Here is a 25,116-nt window from a genome sequence, read left to right as displayed (position 1 = left end):
TTTCGTTAAGAAATGTCAACAATTTATTTGGGATTTAACATAGAATATTTAACATTCAAAATTAATAAAAACTTGAACAAGGAAATGTAACATTCATCATCAATACAACCTCCAGCTTTCCTCGTGAGTTCCCGGTTTGTTTACATGATGTGGGCGCCTCTGTCTGCGTCACACAAATACCCGGCGCATTTAGTGATGCAAATGACGTTTAGAAACAAATTCTCGTTTGTTCGTTCCCTAAATAGTGCACTATATCATGATCACTATATAGGGAATAGTGAGTGAGTAGTAGTGAATAGGGAACGATTTCGAACACAGCTACGGTGTGCGCAACTGTGCATGTGCGGCCGCAGCATGTTCCACACATGCGGTCCTCTACTTAATATGTCCGTATGGAAACTCGTTCGGTACGCCTCCGCACCGAACCGAGCAGCCCGTAGCGAAACGGTTCAATACAAATACATGTACCGTTACACCCCTACTACACACTGGAAATAAAATGATTAAAACAAAATCTAAGCTGGGATTTTTCAGGGGTCGGGGTCCATATGAATCATCAAGACAACAATAGAAAACATTGCATTAACTAATGTTTAAAATAATATTGCATACATTCACTGAACAAAAAATATGACAAATAAATGTGTATGTATGTGTGCACACGCGTGTGTGTGTGTGTGTTTCTACAATCGACACAGAGACACTGTTGAACCAGAGCCCTTTAACTCAAATCCAAACCCAGGTTGGAGTTCCTGGTTGAATGTGGACTGAAAGGTGTGGATGTGTGTCAGTGTGTCTGAGGCTGACACTCTGTAGAAGGACAGAGTGCCAGCAGGCATGTCCAGATACACTCCTACTCTGTTAGAGCCAGTGGAGCTGTTGTGTCGGGCAGAGGAAAAGTCAGCAACATCAGGATCACCAGAAATGTCATCTTCATCACCGCTGAAAATGTCATTGTCATCATCATAGCTAGTGATGGGGAGACTTATGACTGTTGCTCTACCGTTGCACCAGGCAAAGTAACGTTCAATAGCAATTTTGCCATAGTAATCATCCTCATCATAGTCATCATCATCAACACCATATTGATCCTCATCACCAAAGTCATCATCACCATTGTCGTCAACATCATAATCCTTATCAGAATCAAAGTCATCATACCCACTTTTGTCATATCCATCATCATCAAGCATATCATCACCATCACTATAATCAACACCATAACCATCATCATCATCACCACCATAATCTTGATTACCATCATCATCATCATCATCATCATCATCATCCTCATCATCAACATCTTCTTCATCATCAGAGCCAGAGGGTGTAGGCATGTCTGAATCTTTATCACTGTGCTGGGCAGAGTAATGATCATCATGAAACTCAAGACTCCAGGACTTGTTGTTCCTTCCAAGCTTGCCGTCATCACCTCTCCTTGTGATTCTTCTGTATGTCACTCCTATAGAGACCTCTCCTTTCCACTCTACCTCCCAGTAACAGCGGCCAGTCAGACCCTGTCTACACAACACCTTGCTATAGGAGTCAAATTTCTCTGGGTGATCAGCATATTTCTGCTTCTCTTCAACCTCTGTCACCTTTCTGAGTTCCTCCGACAGAGAGAGTCGTTTGTTGGCTGTGTTTGGGTCCAGTGTGAGTTTACAGGCATCTGAAAGGGGTAGAAGACATGATTAGGCTACACAACCAAACAGAACTATTAAGAAATATTAGTCATTTTAAAATGTGCTGTAGGTAAGATTCAAGAGAGAGTGCAGCCTCTCTTAAAACCTTTCCCGAAAACATTGCGGTTTTTCAACCCTAAAGGACAAATTAAGCTATTGACAGATCTTTCAACTTCTCCTTCTAATGTGCCATGAGCTTCTACGCTCTCTTCTGCCACAGGGTGGAAGAAATCGTCTGCAAATCCTTTTTCCCCATTCTTGGTTCATACATTATAAACATATAAAAAACATTACATATCAAGTATTAGGTTACTAGGCATGTTAGTAAGAAAAAAAAACAATATCTATAAAGCCTCAGCTTTGTGCACATATCGAACATAAAGCCATAAAGACAGGATGTTGAAGAATAAAGTAAGTGTTCTTATTGTACTCTAAATGTCTGCAATCCGATTTAAGTCGCCACAGGGGCATTCGCTTTTTTGTTGTTGTTGCTGTGATTGCGCTAGCTGCTAATTTAGCGCCTTCCCTATCATTAACTTGTGCTTCATTCTTAAGCAATTTCCCCTGATTGGTGGACGTCAGATCAAATCCTCTAGCCTCCAATGACAGCAAGGGAAACGGCCCCAGATCAGTGTCGGTTCCCGAATAAGTGTGCTTTTTTTGTGTCGTTTTATAGAACCGCTATATTCAATTATATCGTGAAATTGAGCATTAAAGAGTGGACAAGAGCAAGATTTTGAAACTAAAGAAAAATACGCCGCTCTCTCTCTCCCGTTTCTGCGCCATTGAGAACTGTTGCATTTCATGTACCCGAGAATGACAGCAAATATCCATTCCAAAGCCAATCACGGAAGACATGCCCTGCTAGGTCAGAAATTCAATTTGACAAAAAATATTGGCTTCTAAAAGCTTTGTATAATATAGGCCTACATTAATATAGGCTAATATAATATACTATAATTCATCTAATACATCTATGGAATCCAGTGGCTGGTCTCTGTGGAGACGAAGAGCATTCACATCCGAGTGTTCACGCCTAATCATGACAAAGACCTTTCCATAGAGTTTCAAGAATATGCACAGCAGCCGTAGATTTAAGCACTTCGGCAAAGCCATACTGACAGAGGGAAAGACTTTCCCAATGACACCTCCTCCGTCCCTCAGATGCTCTTGGAGATGCCGTGGCGATGATGACAGCACACTGCACAGTATATTAGACTAAAGTTCCACAATTTCTGCAGACCCTTATCAGGGTTGTGTATCACGAGCAGCAACAAGGACTTGCAATCATTAAACTACTCAAACGCAGCAGTGCACCTCACAACCACAGTGTCACGATGTAAATAGGCAAGGTAACATAAGAATGACGGCGGCAACCATTGTTTTGAAAACAGCTGCAGAGGGCCAGTTTATCTTTTGTCATATTTGATACATAGTTTAAGAATGTATTAAATGTTTCAAGGGGCATTTCAACGTTATTGCCTTGTTGAAAACTCAACTTAATCAATTTTAATTTCCAGGCATCAAAGTTTGTTTCCTTTTTGTACGTGCAGCGTATGCATAACATATGGCCGTTATATATATTATATTTGGTCTGTAAATTAGAATCTATCAGCAAAAAAAGTGTTATATTTTTTATTAAAAATGCACTCAGACGATTATTCCACTATTCTGATTTGAAAGTACAGCCATGCTGTCGCTTGACTCTTTCTTTGAGGCATTTCCCCCCCTCTTCCCTTTGTTTGGGGAGTAACCCTGTATAACATATGAATGCAATGTACACATTCACATCTCATTTACAATTATATATCATATGAATGTTCACATTCACATCCAATCTACATTGTTTATCCATAATCAGCCAAGGTAAACGCCAGCTGTAGATAGCATAGCTGCTTTGGGTTTGGCATAGAAGATACAGTTGAACAACCTTCCTGCTGTACGCTAAAAGCACGTTCACCGTATATGGCATGGACGGCTAGTGTGGATGGACTTTCAATCTCAATAGTGTGTTGGGATGAATCAAACAGAACACTTACATTTCTTAAGAGCTGGTTTTAGCCTCCTAACTCCACGGTGCTCCACACTGGGGAGGAAACAAAGGGAGAGCAGCATGTTGAAACCTTCACATTCATCATCCGCTGTCTCTTCACTTTCTACACAACTTGAGTTACAGCTGCCTTTTCAAACCACGTCACCAAGCATCTGGTTGAATCCTTGTAGGAGACATTGTTCCTGAGGGGTGAGCTGTCCACTCCATACCTGAGAGTGTCCAGTCTCCAGCGTGGATCCTCCAGTCCAGCAGAGAGCAGCGCAGCTCCTGAGTCTCCAGGGTGATTGTAGCTCAGGTCCAGCTCTCTCAGATGGGAGGGGTTGGAGCTCAGTGCAGAGGCCAGAGAAGCACAGCCTTCCTGTGTGACCAGGCAGCCAGACAACCTGCACACACACACACACACACACACACACACACACACACACACACACACACACACACACACACACACACACACACACACACACACACACACGAGACAACATATGAGACAAATGTATACTGTATCACAGTGTGTAGTATGGTTGTCATGGTAACGGGATAAATGTCTCACAACAAAGGTTCGGAGCTCCATTGATAATCAGTTGAATAGAATATAATTCTTTATTGTCATTGCACAGGATACAATGAAATTGGATGGCAGTCCTCTCGGTGCTTTATAAAAATAGTTATATATAGAATATGAAACAATACAAAACAGTACAATGTCCAGCTATACACAGACACTATACACTCTCCCTCTACCATCCCGCATCCCCACATCCTAGCACACAAATTTGCATACATTCTCCAGTGCATGCTTAAAGTGACAGTGAGGTAGCATTGAAAAAAAAAAAATGCATACAATGCATACAATCCGACACTCAGGGGGGCTTGGTCTCTGGTAAGGACCCTGTGTGAAAGTGAAGTGTTCAATGTCCGTATTGCGGTGGGGTGAAAACTACTTTGGGCAATTTGCATATTTTGTATCTGGTTTCTACGGGATTTGATGGAAAGGAAACGTTTGCTGGAGGGCAGCAGTGCAAACATATGATGACTGGGGTGTGAGGGATCTTCCAAAATGTTTGCAGATCTGGTGAGGCAGCGGGAACTGAAGATGTCCTGCAGGAGAGGCAGGGCACAGCCAGTGATCTTTTGGGCGGTGTTCATAATCCTTTCTTCAGTGCTATATAAATAAAGTTGCCTTGCCTTTCTAAGGCCTCTTGTCCGCTGTTGAGCAGCTGGCATACCAGGTGGATATGTACTAGGCCTGCACGCTTTCGATGGTGCAGCGGTAGAAGGACAGTTTCTCCTCCAGAGAATGGTGGCTGGGAAATGAACATGATAGCTTCCTATAGATTAACTCTGAGATGCAGCAATATGATATAGCATGTAATGCTGTACTCTGATATGCAGTAGCGTACCGTGGGTTAAAGTCAGGGCCATCAGTAACAAACTCCACAAACGGCCAACAAATTTCATATTAGGTGCCAATACAGCCAACAAAGCCACAATATGCGCTACTGCATATCATCCACAACAAGACAGTTGATCTTCAGCAACAACAACAGCGCACACGCACACCACTTTGCATTACCGCAGAGCTAGAGTAATGCAGCATCACCATCAGATCTTTCCTTATGTCACTCCGCAACCAGATTGCATATCACACACAAAAAGTGTTCACAGTTATTGTTATTTTCACTGAATGCTTTTGCAACTTCAACGGATTCAATAAAGTAGCCTATAGCAACAATATTACAAGTGCAACGCCAGTTCATTAACAAAAATAAAACACACAAGTAGGCCTTTATGCCACATATTTTACAACAGCTATTCCAGCCAGAATATTAAGCCCACAGGAGTAGCAGTGAACGGGTTCATTTAATATGCTTATTAAGCGGCATCCACACACAGCATTACCATTAAGCCTGCTGCCCAAATTCCAGCAATATATTTGTGTTTCCAACAATTACAAAAAATGTGTTATAAAAGTACCACAAGAACATTATCGCTCCTACACAGTGCAAAGTAAAACTCACCCATCACCCTTGGCCTGATGTTTTAAAGTTGCCTTGGTGAAGCTGTTAAGACTGCTAAATCCGGCGCTGTTCCATGTCCCCTCACTGATGTTGAACAGCAAACACGGCCAGCAGAATAGCTTGTTTTGAACGGTGCTAGCCGTTAGCCAGTCATAGCGGCTGTAGTTGCACTCTGTAAAGTGCTGCACAAAACCTTTACCTTTATTTTCCTCTCTCCAAACGATCGCCTTGAAAAAGGCAGACGAAGGAGATCAGAAAAAGGATTGCTAGGTGCTGTGAAGGCGGTGGCCATAGTAGTTCACTATCAGCTCTGTACCGCCAACGATTCATAATTCGCTGATGACATCACCGGGGGCCAGCGCCGGCATATTGCTGGGCCCTGGGGGCATTCTATTGCCGCTTTTCCACCGCACATGTAGCTCGACTCGACACGACTCGACACGACACGACTCGACACGGTAGCAGCACGGGTGCTTTTCCACCGCAAATAGTACCTCCTGGACGTGGGCGGGGTCGGCTGCGCGAAAGGGCCGTGACATATTTTTGTACGCGACGCAAACAAGACCTACGCAACCCACACATGGACAGAACCCACATAACAACAATGGAGGACATCGATAACATTACTATTATTAGCTGGCATGTTGAAGAAGTTGAAGAAGTGGAATATATGTTGGCTGCGGCGCTGCTATGGCTGTTACCAGCATGGTTGCCATGTCGCTCTCGTGACTTCGTCACACTCTCTGGCCAATAAGTGGCCGGCCGTCTGCCGACGTCACCTTTTAGCATCGGCTCAGCCGCTTGGAACCTAGAGCGAGGCGGTACTAGAAAAAGCAGCCACTTCAGGTACCAGGTACCATGTTTTCGCGGTGGAAACGCAAAAAATGCGAGCTGAGTCGAGTCGAGTCGAGTCGTGTCGAGCTGGTACCATGCAGTGGAAAAGCGGCATATTACTACACATCAACATTTGATTGGCTGGTTACAGACGTCAGTCAAATGTATTATCCAATGGGAGGAGGCAGCTTCAGCGAAAGGCTAGCAATACTTTTAGTGCTGGCCCCGCTAGTCCATGTAACCTAGCTGTGATGCGTTATTCAGCAGAGATCAGCCTGACAAAAAAAACGGTTTTCCTTCTGTAATTATGAAAAAAATATGAAAAAAGAATATGAAAGAAAATATGGAATTAAGATGCGTTCAGATAAAAATGTATGTAATTTTGAAAAAGATTATATATATACATTATTTCGATTTTGACAGGGCCAGCAGAGAAGGCCCTGCTGGCCCTGACGGCCCACCACCGCTGATATGTATAGAATACAGTATGCTTCAGCTAAAGCTACGCTCTGCAGTAGAGATGATAATGTACCTGGAGGTAGCTCCATTGCTCTCTAACGGAAGGGTGATGTGTTAGGGAGCAGGCTTACCTACAATGGAGACAAGTGGTCTGATACTGAGGCCATGCCAGTCTCCTGGCTCTTTTTATTGTCGACATTCATTTAGTTGCCTCGTAATCATTAGACTTCTTCGGTTCACCGTGCAATTTAAATTATACCATAGCATTGTTGAATACGCGATCCAAATTGGTCAGTTTAGTTCCAAGTGTCGTGGAAATATCAATCATGAATAAAATATAAGATTATGTACAAATTATATTAACATTGTTCAAATAATTACTATTGACATTAAAGGAATTGTATCTTTAGAAACCTCCCTTCCTCTCTCTAACTGAGAGAGGGTAAGATTACATTTGCATTCCCACTGGAGCCATTAAAGGTCCCATGACATGAAAATCTCACTTTATGAGGTTTTCTAACATAAATATGAGTTCCCCTGGCCTGCCTATGGTCCCCCAGTGGCTAAAACTTGCATTTGGTGCAAAACGAGCACTAGCTGTTCTGCTCGCCTTTGAAAAAACTGAGGCTCAAGCGCGCTGATTTGGAATGTCTTTATTTAGGACGTCATAAACTCATAAAGCATCTAAGCTCCTCCCCTTACTCTGCCTGGCCCGCCCAGAGACGTTGGCCCGCCAATGAGACTCGACCGTGCGAGCGCCACATGTGTGTGTGTGTGTGTGTGAATACACACACTGTAACGCAAGTGTTTCTTGTCGGTTCTTTGATGTCTCTTGTACTTCCACAACGACACTGTCGTGGGGGTTATCTGAACCATGGTTGAGAAGGAATTGGGGGAAAGGAACTTTGGCTTGACTCGCTTAATTACATGAACTGCGACATGCCGCCGGTTGCCACGAGGCACCATCGCCCGGCAGTGGGCAGCCGGCGGCAGGCAGCGAGCGGTTCAGTCGACTTCAGGTTGATGTGAAAGTGGAAGAACCAGAGACGTCGCAGAACCCGACAAAGTCTTTTGTGATTCATAATATCGTCTGGAGGCGCACACAGCTTTTGGCCGTGATAATATGTATTATATGATATAGATATCTATGTATTATATGATATAGAGCTCCAGGACTGTAACGCAAGTGTTGTACACGTCCTTGTTATTTGGATAACCGTTCTGGTTTTGTTGTTATGGCGCATAACACGTCGGACTCTCGTCTCTGGTATTTCTACAACGAGACTCGTAGTGTGGGGGTTATCTCAGCCAAGGTTGAGAATGAATTGGGGGGAAGGAACTTTGGCTTTGACTCCCTCAAGAACATGAACCACGACATGGAGGAGAAAGGGATTGTTGGCGGCGAATGTCTCCCGCTTGAGCCCCGCTGAGGGACCACCGCCGGAGGCGGAGGTGCCTAAGCGCTGCCCGGCAACAATCCCTTTCTCCTCCTTGTCGCGGTTCAGTCTACTTCACATGGATGTGGACGTTGAAGAACCAGGAACGTCGGAGAACCCAACGCGGTCGTTTGAGATTCATAATATCGGCTCACACAGCTTTTGGCTGTGATAATATATATTATATGATATAGATATCTATGCAGGCTATATGATAATATTTCGATATAGAGCTCCAGGACTCCCGTGTGTTCTAGAATATTTACAGAACACGGCTAATAGCTGTGTGCGCCTCGCCATTGTGATACATCCACTGTAAACAGAGCGCATGGTACCGTGACCCGCCTCGCTCCTCCTCATTTGCATTATAGCTACAGACACCAAAACAGCGCATTTTGGGGAAGCTCAATGTGCGACTGGCTCGGAGTGGCTGTAACTCTGCACCACGGCTGAATTTCGGGAACGTCTTTGAATACTGTGTTAGTTGCCCACTAATACCTAGATTAAAGAATACACAAAATAGCATGTCATGGGACCTTTAAGTCTGACACTGAGGCCAGGCCAATCGACTGACTTCTTTGTTGAGTAGATTCATCTTGCAGCCTTGCTTGCAGATTTGCAGACCTTCTCACTTAACTTGGCCTCTCCCACCAATCCTAAACTCTCCACAATGGTCTCCCCCACTTACCTTTGCTACCTGTGTATTCCCTACCAACAATAAAAGGTTCCCCTCCCAAGAATCTTGTTCACCCATTGTCTCACTTAATGTAACTTAGCTGCCTGTACTTTCCCATGATCATGCTCTAATATTAAATCAAATATTTTGCTTTAATATAAAAAAAAAAAAAAAGTTTCCCTTCATCACAAGGATGTACATTACTTTTCAATAATCTTTTAAGAGTCCCAAAATCAATGCACTACAAATCCAACATGAATGACAACAGTTAAATAGAACTCTCCACCAGTTGTTTTCTTTACTTTCAGCTGTTTACGTCAATAAAAAGCCATTAATGTTATAGAAGAAGGTAAGTAATATCAGAGGATGTGAAGGGTACCTTATAAGAATAATGGCAGCCAGATGCTGCGAGCACCCCAGGACCATGCTCGCCACGGAATATGTGTGTCATTAACTTGCTTTTGAGCAAAATCCGTGGCCATATCATGGAAATTGGCGTGTTTCCGTGAGGATTCCACAGATTTTGAGCTAAGCGTCCGTGGTCGCTGGCATGTATCATACACAAATTGGCGTGTTTCCGTGAGGATTCCACAGATTTTGAGCTAAGCGTCCGTGGTCGCTGGCATGTATCATACACACAACCTAAATGACATCAGTTCAAACATGGCTCTAAAGCAATTTTTTTGTCTTCGAAAATAATAGGTCATAATTGAACTACAATAACTAGGATGTGCTTTATGTAAGGCATATGGCAATATGCCAAATACCTTCTACATCATGCCAACTACACCTGGAAGAAATTTTGGAGTTCTAGGCCTAAACCTTTGGGAGTTAATGGAGTTTTTATGGTGTGTTGTCACTGGCGGCACAAACCTCTCCAAAATGTCTCCAAATGGCCAAATTGTGCCAAATGCATTTACTCACTTCTGTGACACTGGAAACATTACTGAAGCATTTTGGTGACTATAAAACCTTTTTCCATGATTCAAAACATATTTTTTTCACACATTCATTTGATATGGCCATATTGAGATATTGTCATGTGATGAGACACTACCGGATAGTAACCATCATAGAAAAATGACAGAATATACTGGACTGAATTGACCTACAAACACAATGCAATGCACAAATGTCACCAAATATAATGAAGAAATATATAGATGCAATTCAATGGGGTGTTATTTACATAGAAAACAAATAAACACTGATATATGATATTACATACTACACAAATCAACAGGAAATAACTGTACATAAACAGAATGATTGTATTGCTAGCTTGACGCAGTGTTTACGCAGCTTTATATCTCGGCTCATACGTATCACACCTGGACACGCCTGGCAGCGTTGGAAAGGTAAACTCATTGGCTAGAAGCCCAAGTGATTGATATATCAATAGCCAATACGGTGTCCCTATACTAAAGCCGCGAAACAAAGTAAACAAAGCCCATTGGCCCTTCGAACTGGGAGCGCTCCATCTACTTCACGGGCTGTACCGGGGTGAAAACTGAACAGAAAAAGACGGGGACACTTTTACTTTGTAGCCAGCAAAGTGATGAAAACAAGCATACCCAACAACTCCATACTGGAGGTAGAGAAAATATCGATACGAGTGCGAACGTCTGGATGTTAGTTGACGAACAAAGTTTGGAGATAGTAAACAAATGGACTTTACACGACGATATTCACAAGCTGGAATAATTTTATGAAAAACCATTTTGATGCTTTTGATCAGTGGATTCTCACGGACAATTGGAATATAAATAATTGAGGAATGGACACATATTACGGTTCTCAGATTGCTTCAAAAGTAGGGAGTCGCTCTGTTTTTTGGCATTTACGGTTTACCATGCTGGTAAATATCAATGATTGATGGTTTTGTGCTCATGATTTATAGAAAAAACAACCGGATGAATAAATTGTGGAGATTCTACCCTTTCTAACAACGTATAGAATGTCTGTAATGATGAAAGTTGAAGCGGGTTATGTCGCTCCGTAGTGGAAACATATCGTCAACAAACCCAATCGCCCACCGGTCTCGTCTTAAACTATGTGGCTTTACAAAAAAATTAAAAATCTACCTCACTTTGCACTACAGCACTCTGCATTTTCTAGTAATTTATTATTTTCACACACTTCATATAATCAATAACACATCTATTTATATAATGTATATACTTTTGCCTTATACTGTCATGGCAAAATAAAATCAATATGTTAATATTATTTGAATATTTCAAATATATATGTATGATTAATATCGGTTAAATGTCTCCTGGTATTGAACCTTGTGGTGTAACTGCATATTGAGTAAAACTGACCTGAGAGTTTCCAATGTACAGTTTTGACTCCCCAGTCCAACAGAGAGCAGCTTCACTCCTGAATCCTTCAGATCATTGGTACTTAGGTCCAGCTCTCTCAGACTAGAGCTGTTGGAGCTGAGAACTGAGGCCAGAGCTTCACAGCATCTCTCTGAGAGACCACAGCCATTCAGCCTTTACACAAAATATACATGAACATGTTGATATGTTTTTTTGTATCTCAGCACAAGCCTTGACTACTTAACATTGTGAATGCTTATAAATTATACATTTAAATGTGAAAAGTTAGACGTCAGATGGAAATATTAATAAAACGTCACCTTACAGTCTAACTTCATGATAATGAGTAGAATAGGAATGTAATACAGTCATATATCAGATACCATCCTGAACAAACTTAAAAGGTAATGTAGACCTTATACTTCCATGGCAACAGAAAATCCAAACATAGGATTTTCAGAAAAGCTAAAAATATGCAAATTATTTGGGAATTTTGCCTTTGCAGTATTAAATCTGTTGAATGTCTTCTGATATTAAACCTTGTGGTGTAACTGCACATTGAGTAAAACTGACCTGAGAGATTTCAGTGTACAGCGTGGATCCCCCAGTCCAACAGAGAGCAGCTTCACTCCTGAATCCAGTAGATCATTGATACTCAGGTCCAGCTCTCTCAGACTAGAGGTGTTGGAGCTGAGAACTGAGGCCAGAGCTTCACAGCATTCCTCTGACAGATGACAGCCAGTCAGCCTTCGCACAAATAAACAGAAATATTGTTTGGAGTCAGAACAGTGTCACCAAAAAGTTAAATTTTAGATTAGATAATATACAACTTTTGACAGATTTAACTATTCAATATTGCCACATTATTTTCTGAAATTGAACATCACAATGAAAAATGAAATGAAGGGAATTCAAAATCCATATGTAGCTTGGCTTTTTCTTATTTTAATATTTCGGTTCTCATGTTTGGTAATCTAGCTGTCCAACAATTGCTGTAGATTCATCTTCATCTTGTTCTCCTCCTCCCCCTCTCTTCCAGAGGTCTTCTTTAACCCCATATTGTTCTTTAAGGAATTGACCAACGGAGCAACTGAGGGGTTGGTGTTGTGTAGAACCAAATGGTAATTTCTTTGTGTATCCAACGACAGATCCCCCACAGACCAACAGGTCTTGGGCTCATCTTACCCAGGTATCGCACCCCACCAACTGTTCAACCTAGAGAGGGTGTAGGCGGTGTGTGATTGGCTTCATTTGAATAACGTTAACCCAATAGGAATCAGGGGGTTACACCTTTTGCTATGTTAACAGGTAATGTTTGGAAGGTAACTGATGCTTGCCCTTGTCATGGGTTTTGATATACTGTTGTATGTGTAGAAAAGCACTGCGGCAGGGTCCGGACTTAGCCGCAATTAGCTGTACTTATCGCTCAGTGCTCCTCCGTTGGGGTACCAAGCGGTCTGAAAGGGGGCCAACAAGTTCGAACTACATATGCCGTCCGTTGATTGGTCGACAGAATCGTCACTTCCGGACGACAGGGGGATAAAAACAAACAAACACGGTACCCACAAGGTACTTACGTAATTGGTGCGGCTATCGCCATCCGGCTTAAACCCTGCTCTACCATGAAGGCAGTGGGTCAATAGAGGGCGCTAGGACGCCGCCCCCCGGGAAATATTCACTTGACTATATCTGCTAACTATGAATCTACTATTATAAATATGAATTAAATCAACAAAAAATCATAGCGTATATCCTTGCATAATTGTGTGATAGACCGTACTTGCCACTGCAAGCAACCATTTAAATGCGCCTGAACTTCAATGATTTGGGCTAGGCTAGTTATTGGTAAATCGAAATAGAGCCCTCCTCCAAGTCAGGGGCGCCGGCCACGTTGAAGTCATTTTAAGCTCGCACACTTTTTTGCTGTATATCAAGCAGAGACAGCTTTTCATTGGCGCACGAAAATTGTGTGCCCACCAATGTGTGCCCCAGGCCAATGGTACAGTTTTTTTTTTTTTTTATCACCACAGGATTGGACAAATCAACGAATCAATCGAATTGGCTACCTCCCTCAGCAGCATTCCAGCAACACAACTACATGTAGAGAAGTGATAGATCGCTAACTGGCAGAGAGTTATAAGCACTTTCCACCCATTTCAGTGGAGGAATTAGACTCCCAATGCAATGTAATACTTAAAAGGAGCAAGTAAGTTACATATTAAATTAGTCTTTTGATCTGTAGACTATAGGGGTGTGACGAGATCTCGTGCCACGAGATCTCGCGAGATCAAACTCGACGATATTACCCGTTGCGTTAAAAATCTGTCTCGCGAGATTTGTGATTTATCCAAACTTCTATTTGTCGCCTGTGGGGGCAGTAATGCGCCTTTGCTACATCTAGTCTGCCAGAACCTAAAGAAGGAGAAGGAAAAGAAGAGGAGGAGAAGGAGGGGAAGCAGGGGAAGCATCGAAAGCAGCCATAAGCTGTGTTCGAAATCGTTCCCTATCACGGATATAGTGTACTATATAGGGTGCTCGCCATTTTGTAGTGGTATTCGAATTCTCAGTGGTTAATTTCATGCACTATATTGTGCACTTAAAATACCGAAAATTTGAGTGTACATACGATGTAGCCTACATGTTACTCCCGTATACCACAATGCAATGCGGTCGTGTTTTTCCGGAGGAGAAGAAGAGGCTGAATAACCGCAAAAACGAATACATTTAATCAAAGTACATTTGGGGTACTTTGATTTGGTTTTGCACATAATATTGTTTGCAATTGAAAAAAAGAGAATTATTTAATTTAATTTATTTTAATTTAACTTTTATAAATTGTAGTTTTAGTTTCAATTTCATGCATGTTATAATAAAACATTTCAAAATGCATGCGCGACTTGGTTAAATAAAAGTCTGTTGGTCCAGTCATATAATTTGTCATTGTAGTTTTCTTAAAATCTCGTCTCGTCTCGTTCTCGTGAACCCAATATCGTGTCTCGTCTCGTCTCGTGAGCTGAGTGTATCGTCACACCCCTAGTAGACTATAAACAAAATAAAGCAACTGTCCCATATTTCTAACTGCATTTGAAGTAGACATTGAGAGAAAAAAAAAATTTACGTTATTGGACAGTGATCATGATTTGTCTCAATATCAGAATAACAACAATAGGTCAAATAGTAATAGCTGGTGGAATGGCCATAAAGTAGGTCTGTATATGCAGTGTAAGCTTGTCCAGGCCCTGCCAGTCAGGATGTAAGCTATGAATCTGAGTGAATAGTAGGTAATAGGTAATCGGTAGTGGCCATCCCCAGTATGCACCAGAATACAGGAAAGACCAAGAAGAAGCACTTTTCTCCTTATGAAAGTAACACCAGCATTGTACGACCAACCGACTATAACTTGATAGCCCTAGAGATGTGTGTCCGACTTAATTTTCACGGAATATGAATAAAATACACCTTATACCATTATTTACAAACTTCAAGATAATAAAGACATCTTGGACTGTCATGCCAACACAATATGAAATATATTGCGTGTTACTCATGATTTTTTTTATTCATGCTTATAAACTTTTATATTCACAAGAACTCTGGAATTTCTTCCGATAGGAAACCTTTTGGTGTAACTGTTTGCACATTGAGTAGAACTGACCTGAGTGTTTCCAGTGTACAGTGACTCCCCAGTACAGCAGAGAGCAGCTTCACTCCTGAATCCTTCAGATCATTGGTACTCAGGTCCAGTTCTCTCAGACTAGAGGTGTCGGAGCTGAGAACTGAGGCCAGAGCTTCACAGCATTCCTCTGACAGACCACAGCCATTCAGCCTTTAAACAAAATAACAGGAAAATGTTAGTTAATTTTTTTTATTATTGACTAATGTTATCAATTTTATTTATGTAGAACTTATGTCGAGTTGTTTGGTTGAAGGTGAAAAGTGCTCTGTGAATGTTTTGGATATTATTACTAGTCTATTTGTAGTTTACTGTAAATTGGCTTGTTAAACATGTGCACCTACAGAAATGTTTTGGAGTCTTTAAATACTGGCAGCAGCTTCAGAAGGCCCGCATCTGAAGCAGGGTATTTTTTTAGGTCAAATACATCCAGCCCCTCTTCTGATGACTGTAAGATGAAGACCAGCGCTGAAAAATGAGCAGGAGAGAGAGATTCTCCGGAGAGACTTCCTGATGTCAGGGACTGATGGATCTTCTCCACAAGAGAACGGCAGTTTAGCTCATTTAGACAGTGGAAGAGATTGATGCTACTTTCTGGAGAGAGATCTCCTCTCATCTTCTCCCTGATGTAACGGACTGTTCCATGATTGATCCTTGAGCTACTTCCTTTCTTCCTTTCTGCAAGGAGACCTCGTAGGAGTTTCTGATTGGTCTCTAGAGAGAGGCCCAGGAGGAAGCGGAGGAATAAGTCCAGGTGTCCATTCTCACTCTGTAAGGCCTTGTCAACAGCACTCTTGTAGAGGAGGAGTTCATCTTCCATTGAGGTTGGCTGTTCTTCTGAGAGCAGATTGACACCAGTGTCGATGAAAGACAGAAAGACATGAAGGGCAGCCAGAAACTCCTGGATGCTCAGATGGACAAAGCAGAACACCTTGTCCTGGTACAGCCCACACTCCTCTTTAAAGATCTGGGTGAACACTCCTGAGTACACTGAGGCTGCTTTGATATCAATGCCGCACTCTGCCAGGTCTTCCTCGTAAAAGATCAGGTTGCCTATCTTCAGCTGGTTAAAAGCCAGTTTTCCCAGAGAAACAATAATCTTTCTGCTCTCTGAACTCCATTGTTGATCTGTTTCAGTTCTGCCATGATATTTCATGTCCCCCTGAATGGACTGTACCCGCAGGAAGTGGCTGTACATCTGAGTCAGGGTCTTTGGCATCTCTTTTCCTGTGAAGTACTTCAGAACATTTGCACTGATCCAACAGAAAATTGGGATGTGACACATGATGTGGAGGCTTCGTGATGTCTTGACATGGTCGATGATTGTGTTCGCTAGCTTCTCGTCTTCTGAAAATCTCTTCCTGAAGTACTCCTCCTTCTGTGCGTTGGTGAACCCTCTTACCTCTGTCACCCTGTCAACACACTCAGCTGGGATTTGGTTGGCTGCCGCAGGGCGTGTGGTGATCCAGATGTGAGCGGAGGGAAGTAGGTCGCCCCTGATGAGGTTTGTCAGCAGCACGTCAACAGAGGCGGACTTTGTGACATCAGTCCAAATTTGGTTGTTCTGAAAGTCCAGAGGAAGTCGACACTCATCGAGACCATCCAAGATAAAGACAACTTGGTACTGGTCGTATCTGCAGTTTGATGCTTCTTTGGTTTCAATAAAGAAGTGATGAAGAAGTCCCACCAAACTAAACTCTTTCCCTTTCAGTAAATTTAGCTCTCTAAATGTGATGGGAAATGTGAAATTTATGTTATGGTTCGTTTTGCCTTCAGCCCAGTCCAGAGTGAACTTGTGCGTTAAGAAGGTTTTACCAATGCCGGCAACTCCAGTTGTCATTATTGTTCTGATTGGTTGATCTTGTCCAGGTAAAGGTTTTAAGATGTCTTCACATTTGATTGGGTTTTCCTCCTTTGCTGGTTTCCTGGAAGCAGTTTCAATCCATCTGACCTCATGTTCCTGGTTGACTTCTCCAGTGCCTCTCTCTCTGATGAAGAGCTCTGTGTAGATATTATTCAGACGTATTGACTGTCCTGCTTTAGCGATTCCCTCAAACACAGAACGGAACTTCCGCTTCAGGTGAGCCATGAATTTATGTTGGCACTCGACTGCAACAGTTTCTTAATGAGAAAACAACAAAATACATCAGTTAATAGATGGTGTCCAGATGTTAATAAGGGAAAAATATGCAATTCCATGATATAAAGTGGCTTTTTTACTTGTTGTTGGATGTGGTTGGAGAGGCTGGTCATGGCTACGACTGCCTGTTATGAAGAAAATGTTTCAGGATCATTTAGATTTTGCCACATTAATATGATTGCTAATATGACAGTAGTATTTTGTCAGAACAGCTTGGCATTTTTGCACTGCCAAGCCAGTACGGTTGCGGCTTGGCACACCCTTCAATTTCACTGTCTGGCCTGTGTTAAACCGAGGGGGTTTAATCCGCCATCGTCAAGGAGCTGGCTTTCTTGGTTCATTGGAATAGGCGGGTCTACGCACTGAGAGTAGATTTCTTTAGAATAATTTGAATATTCCAAATGATTATTATTTTTTTTTATTCAAGTCACTCGCGTTAAGGAATTAGTAGACGACATCTGAGTGTAGGCTGCATACACGATTATCTATTTACAAGTGCAAAAACGCCAACATATTCTTTATTTAGCTGACCACATGTTTTTTATCCAGACAAAAGCCTTGCAAGGAAAGTTCCTCTGGGTTAAATGCGACTGCATCCCCTTCTCTCCCATGATGGTCAGCAGCTCGCCGATTTCAGCGTCTCTCCAGTAAGAAATACTCATGTTTATTTCGCTGCGTTGTCTCTGTTGTAGAGACAATGCAGAAGCACTTCTACCCAAATCCCGCCCCTGGTACCACAATGCCGTCTAATCACATTAGCATGAAAAATAAACCCCCAATATGTGTAGGGTTTGAGAGGAGAAATTGGGATGTGCGAAATCAAGCAGGTAAATTACATCAGTGTAAACGCGCGGACCATGCCGAGGAAAAGGCGGATATAAGACAGGCATATTTGGTAAAAACGACACGAAAAAAAAGGGCCTTAAATCCCGTGTTTTTGCCATTCTTTATGCCAAACACTATGTGAACGTTCTACTCTGCTGCAAACGCAGGTGGCGTTATTTTAATAACAAGGTACTCAGACGTCACGACAGAGCCGTGACCCACCCTACTCTGCCTCTCATTGGCTAGTACTCAGTGAGGATTGGAATGAGCCCCCCCCCCCAGAATTCACGGGAATGTCTTATTTGTGGTAAAAAAAACTATGAATTTCCCCAAATGGTGATGAGTTTGCACCCCTGTAATATGCTCTGAAATGTTTGAAGCACAGGACACGCAACATGTCAAATGATGCACAGGAGAGGGTTGAGGTGGACAATAACAGGTTTCATGAATATTTGCTGATGTTCAATTCAGGCCCGGTATAGCGAGGAGGAGATAGGACAGCGAGAGCTCAAAGATGCTTCAGCATTAGCAGCCGCTGCCGCAGCCCTAGCTGTGGCAGCCCTAGCTGCGGCAGCGTCTGGCACCTACTAGTGGTGTGTAGGTAGCTGTTGTTTGTCAATGGAGATCAAGATTGAAAACTATGTTGCCACAATCTCCACCGCACCCGGTTTATTTCCGATGCAGAAAAAATCTAAATACCGTACTGCTATTACACAATGGTTAGATTTCTTCCTTGATAATGTGGCGAGTTTTCCTTTCCCTATTGGAGGGCTAAGAGGTTAGGGTGTGACATATAATGTGTCATGTGAACCTTTTCAGATTGCGCACATGATTAAGGGCTATGCAAACCAAATCAACTGGAATATCAAATGCTTTCTTTGGTTCAGAGCTGCTGTTGTTGTTGGGGTAGGGGGTTTCCTTACCCGGTCGGGCATGGCTGCTTGCTTGGGCAGGTAGGGTAATACCGTCAAATACAAATGTGTTCCCTAGTGGCTACTAACACATTTTAAATTCAACAAAAGTGAAGGGATGAACCCTAAATATCTGTATTAAAAAAGTGTCCATCCAAAATAGAAAAAAGAAAAGAAAAAAGTGTCTTACCACTTCTCAGTTTGTCAGCCAGTTCCTCCTCGTTCATCTCCATCAGGCAGTGCTTTGTGATGTCTACCACTCCCTCTATGGCGCGCCTCCTCTGCTCCTTGTTCTTACCATCCACCTCCTCCTCCTCCCACTCACTGTCTGAGTATTGTGGGTAATCTGGTAAGAGAACCCTCCAGAGCTTCTTCAGCTCCTTTTTCAGGAAAGCGTGTGCGTTCTCCTCAGCCCTCTAGAACAGAATAAACATCAACGAGAACTTTACTCTGAACAAACGGAGGACATCAAAAGCATTTGTCAAGGATTCATGTCTTGCTGGTCTAAAGAAGGAAGCTTAGAGACTATAAGCACCACAATAAATGCTTTTTGATGTTAATGTATGGCTTAAGTCAAATCTATTGCTTACATTAAAGCTGAATTTACAGTTCTGCGTACAGCATTTCTCCGAAGATCCACATTTGAAATGATGACATATGTCTCACAACCTGGATCTTTGCAGAGCTGCCTGCATTTATATGTCCAGGTAAGGTTTACACATGTGGGCAGTGTAGTGTCCCAAATGTCCATGAACCGAAAATGAAGTCAGTAAACTGAACAGACTACTACCAGGCCGAGTCTGCTCCATTGAAAATGGGTTGAAGCAACAATATATCAATGAGAAAAAGACAAAATCATTCCGATGTACGGTTATTGTACTGTTGAAAAGGGAATTCAACCAGGGTTGGGTTAACGCGGTACAGTAAAACATTACTTAAAGAGTACTGGAGTAATCCAAAACGTTTGTTATAGCACTCAAACTGCAAGTTCACACCGATATAAGGGGCCAAACGGTAACTATAAGGGCGGCCGTGGGTGGACACACATTTCTCAAAAGGTGCACCATGGAGGCTAATGCCCTCAGCGCTGGGCCGAATGTGTCCGCCTGCTTACCATCATCATATTTTGTAAGTTAAATTATAACCACTTTGGCTATGTTTACCACCTTAATATATTAAACCCCTCATTGTAAAGATACTAACATTATCTACCTAGTGGTGAGGTAACTAGAGCTCCTCTGTGGAATAGAGTTCCATTAAAAAGGCTAATGTAGACCATAGGTCTCAGTGGTGTTATAAGTGTAGTTCAGGATATTCTACCATATTCTACTCATCTGCAACAATAATGTCATGTAATAATGTATTTTGAAATTAAATGTCTCCATTTGGGGGCTTTTCCAATTTTTATATTGCGATTAATCACTGTTCATTCACATCATGTGATCAATCCGACATTTTGGTTCGACAGCCCTAGTTAAAAGCATAAAAGTCTATCATTTCCTACAGACCAACCAACCTCATAAACAACAATGAGACAGCAACGAAGAAAATACAAAGAGCTTAACGCTCACTTCATGGTGACATAACTCCTCCTCTCAAAGCTAACTTCATGGTGATATAACTCTTCTCACCGTTAACTCCATGGTGATATAACTCCTCCCACCGTTAACTTCATGGTGATATAACTCCTGTCACCGTTAACTCCATGGTGATATAACTCCTCCCACCGTTAACTCCATGGTGATATAACTCCTCCCACCGTTAACTCCATGGTGATATAACTCCTCTCACCGTTAACTCCATGGTGATATAACTCCTCCCACCGTTAACTCCAGGGTGATATAACTCCTCTCACCGTTAACTCCATGGTGATATAACTCCTCCCACCGTTAACTTCATGATGATATAACTCCTCCCACCGTTAACTCCATGGTGATATAACTCCTCCCACCGTTAACTCCATGGTGATATAACTCCTCCCACCGTTAACTCCATGGTGATATAACTCCTCCCACCGTTAACTTCATGATGATATAACTCCTCCCACCGTTAACTCCATGGTGATATAACTCCTCCCACCGTTAACTTCATGGTGATATGGAGGGTTAGGGGTCTTGCTCAGAGAAACCTCGACACACCTCGACATGGTTATTTAATTAGAAACTTTCGGTTGATAAATCATCCAGCTCAACCTCCTGAGCTAACCCGACCTTCGTCTTTGATCTTTGTGAATCTTTGCATACGTGCTTTTTTTTTTCTTTTTTTTTATTCTTTATTTCAGACGCAGGAGGATCCATATCAACACATAGTGCTTGATTATATGCTTAAACTTATATACTTATACACACCTTGATAAGCTCTATTTGAGCCCTGCTAATCTTTGACCTCTCCTGCTGTTTTCTGTGGAGAACACACACACACACACACACACACACACACACACACACACACACACACACACACATACATATACACAAAACAAACACACTCAAAAATCGATGGAGTTTGTCCCGTCTTCTAAACATTCTAAGCACTAGGTGAGTACGATAACAATCTACAGGTCTGTTTTGTCAAACTCTCACCTCTCCTCTCCTATCTTATCTTTAAATTGGTCAGGAGGGTCCATAGACCAGTCACTCTTCATGGAGACCCAGTTGGATCCCGCAGAGTCCGTATCCTCATGCTTGACCTTCCTAGAACAACCAACCCATCTTGAAGTTATGGTTTGTGGATGTTGATGTTTAATATGATAATATATTGGTTAAAACCCCACCTTTTCTTAACCGGTTGGGGATTTCCATCATTGAGATTAAAAGGATAATCCATAGAGCAGTCCCGCTCCATGGGGACGCTGGGTCCAGGGGAGTCTGCTCTCTCGTGCTGGACTCTTCTAGAAGATAAAGAAATACGATTTATGGACGTTTGATAGATTCTGTATTGTTATAATCTCTGGTAAATCCTCACCTCTTCTCAGTAGACTGATTTCCATCTTTAAATTTAAGAGGTGGATCCATAGACTGGTCACTTTTCCCTGAGACACAGCTGGGTCCAGGGGAGTCTGCTATCACATGCTGGACTCTTCTAGACGATCAAGGTATAGGATTTATGGACGTGCGATAGATTCTGTATTGTTACAATCTCTGATAAATTCTCACCTTTTCTCAGTAGACTGATTTCCATCGTCAAATTTAAGAAGTGGATCCATAGACTGGTCTCTCTTCACTGGGGCACAGCTGGGTCCAGGGGAGTCTGCTCTGTCCTGATGGTGTCTTCTATAAAAACAAGAATCTCGATTTATGCATGTTCAATAGAGGCTGCATTTGTAAATTAAGCATGTCAGACTCGTTATTGGAAAATAATGCACGACAAGGCTGTTTATGTGGCCAAGGAGAAACCGAGTTTGCTTACCAAAGGATTACATTTGAAAGTCCTACCTTTCATTTCTGCAGGGGCGGCCATCTTTAAACGTGACAGGTGGATCCATAGACCAGTCGCTCTTCATGGAGACCGAGCTGGGTCCAGGGGAGTCTGCTCTCTCCGGCTGGACTCTTCTAGAATATTAAGACAGGGGTGCAAACTGGGGATGGCTCAAAAGGTGACAAAAAAAATTCTGCAGAGAATTAAGAAAAAGCGCAATACACAGCGTCCAGGGCCTTTCCTATGATTCCTGCTACATTTTTCTAAACAAACTCTGTTTAAGTGACACATGAAAGCCTGTCAGTGATGTTCAGACATACAGCAGTGCTAACAATGAGAAAAGCCCAGTCGCATCTTTTACATTTTTGTGATAAATCTTTTGAGATCCATCCCCTAGCCCCCCCCTTCCCAACTCCATCCCACCCTACCATAGCACATTACTTGTGCTTTTTTGCCTTGCCTGTACCAGTCCGTTTTCCTCTTTTGAGCAGCTATCAGCAGCAGCGGAGGTTAGCAGACGGGGGCCAAGGTCATGCCCCGCCCTACTCTGCCTCTCATTGGCTAGTACTCAAAGTCATGCCCCGCCCTACTCTGCCTCTCATTGGCTAGTACTCAAAGTCATGCCCCGCCCTACTTTGCCTCTCATTGGCTAGTTCTCGAAGTCATGCCCCGCCCTACTCTGTCTCTCATTGGCTAGTACTCAAAGTCATGCCCGCCCTACTCTGCCTCTCATTGGCTAGTACTCAAAGTCATGCCCCGCCCTTCTTTGCCTCTCATTGGCTAGTTCTTGAAGTCATGCCCCGCCCTACTCTGCCTCTCATTGGCTAGTACTCAAAGTCATGCCCCGCCCTACTCTGCCTCTCATTTGCAAGCACTCGTCGATAACTCGGATGAGACGTAGACACCCCCACCCAACTTCTTTTTTTTCCGCAGATCTACACAATTTCCGCGGATTCCCTATTTGTGTTCAGAACTTGGAATTTGGTGACGAGTTTGCACCCCTGTAAGAAATAGGATATTTGGACGTTCGATAAATTCTGTATTGTTATAATCTCTGGTAAATCCTCACATCTTCTCAGTAGACTGATTTCCATCTTTAAATTTAAGAGGGGGATTCATAGACTGGTCACTTTTCCCGGTGACACAGCTGGGTCCAGGAGAGTCTGCTCTCTCATGCTGGTGTCTTCTATAAAAACAAGAATCTCGATTTATGCATGTTCAATAGAGGCTGCATTTGTAAATTAAGCATGTCAGACTCGTTATTGTAAAATAATGCACGACAAGGCTGTTGATGTGGCCAAGGAGAAACCGAGTTTGCTTACCACAGGATTACATTTGAAAGTCCTACCTTTCCTTTCTGCAGGGTTGGCCATCTTTAAACGTGACAGGTGGATCCATAGACCAGTCACTCTTCATGGAGACACAGCTGGGTTCAGGGGAGTCTGCTCTGTCCTGCTGCTCGGGGCTTCAATACGATACACACGCAACTTCTCGATTTATGCATGTTCAATAGAGGCTGCATTTGTAAATTAAGCATGTCAGACTCGTTATTGGAAAATAATGCAAGACAAGGCTGGTGATGTGGCCAAGGAGAAACCGAGTTTGCTTACCACAGGATTACATTTGAAAGTCCTACCTTTCCTTTCTGCAGGGGCGGCCATCTTTAAACGTGACAGGTGGATCCATAGACCAGTCGCTCTTCATGGAGACACAGCTGGGTTCAGGGGAGTCTGCTCTGTCCTGCTGCTCGGGGCTTCAATACGATACACACGCAACTTCTCGATTTATGCATGTTCAATAGAGGCTGCATTTGTAAATTAAGCATGTCAGACTCGTTATTGGAAAATAATGCACGACAAGGCTGGTGATGTGGCCAAGGAGAAACCGAGTTTGCTTACCACAGGATTACATTTGAAAGTCCTACCTTTCCTTTCTGCAGGGGCGGCCATCTTTAAACGTGACAGGTGGATCCATAGACCAGTCGCTCTTCATGGAGACACAGCTGGGTCCAGGGGAGTCTGCTCTCTCCGGCTGGACTCTTCTAGAAGATTAAGAAATAGGATTTATGGACGTTCGATAGATTCTGTATTGTTATAATCTCTGGTGAATACTCACCTTTTCTCAGTAGACTGATTTCCATCTTAAATTTAAGAGGTGGATCCATAGACCGAGGTTTCTTACCACAGTGGATTACATTTGAAAGTCCTACCTCTCCTTTCTGCAGGGGCGGCCATCTTTAAACGTGACAGGTGGATCCATATAGACAATAAGCATGTGATACATGCTCTGACAAATACTGACCTTTTTTCAATAGACTGATTTCCATCTTTAAACGTGACAGGTGGATCCATAGACCAGTCACTCTTCATGGAGACACAGCTGGGTTCAGGGGAGTCTGCTCTGTCCTGCTGCTCGGGGCTTCAATACGAAACGCACACAACTTTGACTCAGTTTCAGTCATGAAACTAATGGTTTTATGATAAATCAGTGTTGACCTCTGAGATGGACATAAACCCAGACAGTGAGAGATCCTCTTACCTTTCAGCTTCGCTCTGGGGGCCATGTTCCCTAGACATGGTGCTTTTAGAAGTAGGACCCCCCTCCTCCATCTCCTCATTCAAGGTAGACGGGAGGCCTGGACACAAACACAACTACATATCTTGTG

General features: G+C 42.7%; 1 protein-coding gene across 9 annotated transcripts; it reads right to left on the bottom strand.

The window, feature by feature from the left end:
* Nucleotides 1-24,872, bottom strand: LOC132470382 (NLR family CARD domain-containing protein 3-like). 9 transcript variants are annotated; one of them, XM_060068947.1, is made up of 19 exons: nucleotides 24,753-24,872; nucleotides 24,088-24,492; nucleotides 23,800-23,916; nucleotides 23,521-23,637; nucleotides 22,469-22,585; nucleotides 22,190-22,306; nucleotides 21,999-22,115; nucleotides 21,808-21,924; nucleotides 21,617-21,727; nucleotides 21,383-21,434; nucleotides 19,225-19,450; nucleotides 17,379-17,423; nucleotides 15,503-17,279; nucleotides 15,141-15,311; nucleotides 12,059-12,232; nucleotides 11,486-11,659; nucleotides 3,945-4,118; nucleotides 3,722-3,768; nucleotides 1-1,669 (listed from the first exon to the last, which is right to left on the bottom strand). In XM_060068947.1, the coding sequence occupies exons 2-19, from the start codon at nucleotides 24,153-24,155 to the stop codon at nucleotides 684-686; spliced, it is 4,707 nt and encodes a 1,568-aa protein (XP_059924930.1). In that variant the 5' UTR covers nucleotides 24,156-24,492; nucleotides 24,753-24,872; the 3' UTR covers nucleotides 1-683. The 9 variants fall into 9 exon arrangements, with proteins under 9 accessions (XP_059924930.1, XP_059924933.1, XP_059924932.1 ...); XM_060068950.1 differs by having other exon boundaries at nucleotides 21,808-21,921; XM_060068949.1 differs by having other exon boundaries at nucleotides 21,999-22,112.
* Between the last annotated feature and the right edge of the window lie 244 nt (nucleotides 24,873-25,116).

Source organism: Gadus macrocephalus, chromosome 13 (genome assembly GCF_031168955.1).
Source record: "Gadus macrocephalus chromosome 13, ASM3116895v1".
Lineage (NCBI taxonomy): Eukaryota > Metazoa > Chordata > Actinopteri > Gadiformes > Gadidae > Gadus > Gadus macrocephalus.
Note: the sequence above shows the minus strand (reverse complement) of the source record. Positions and strands in the feature narration are given on the sequence as shown.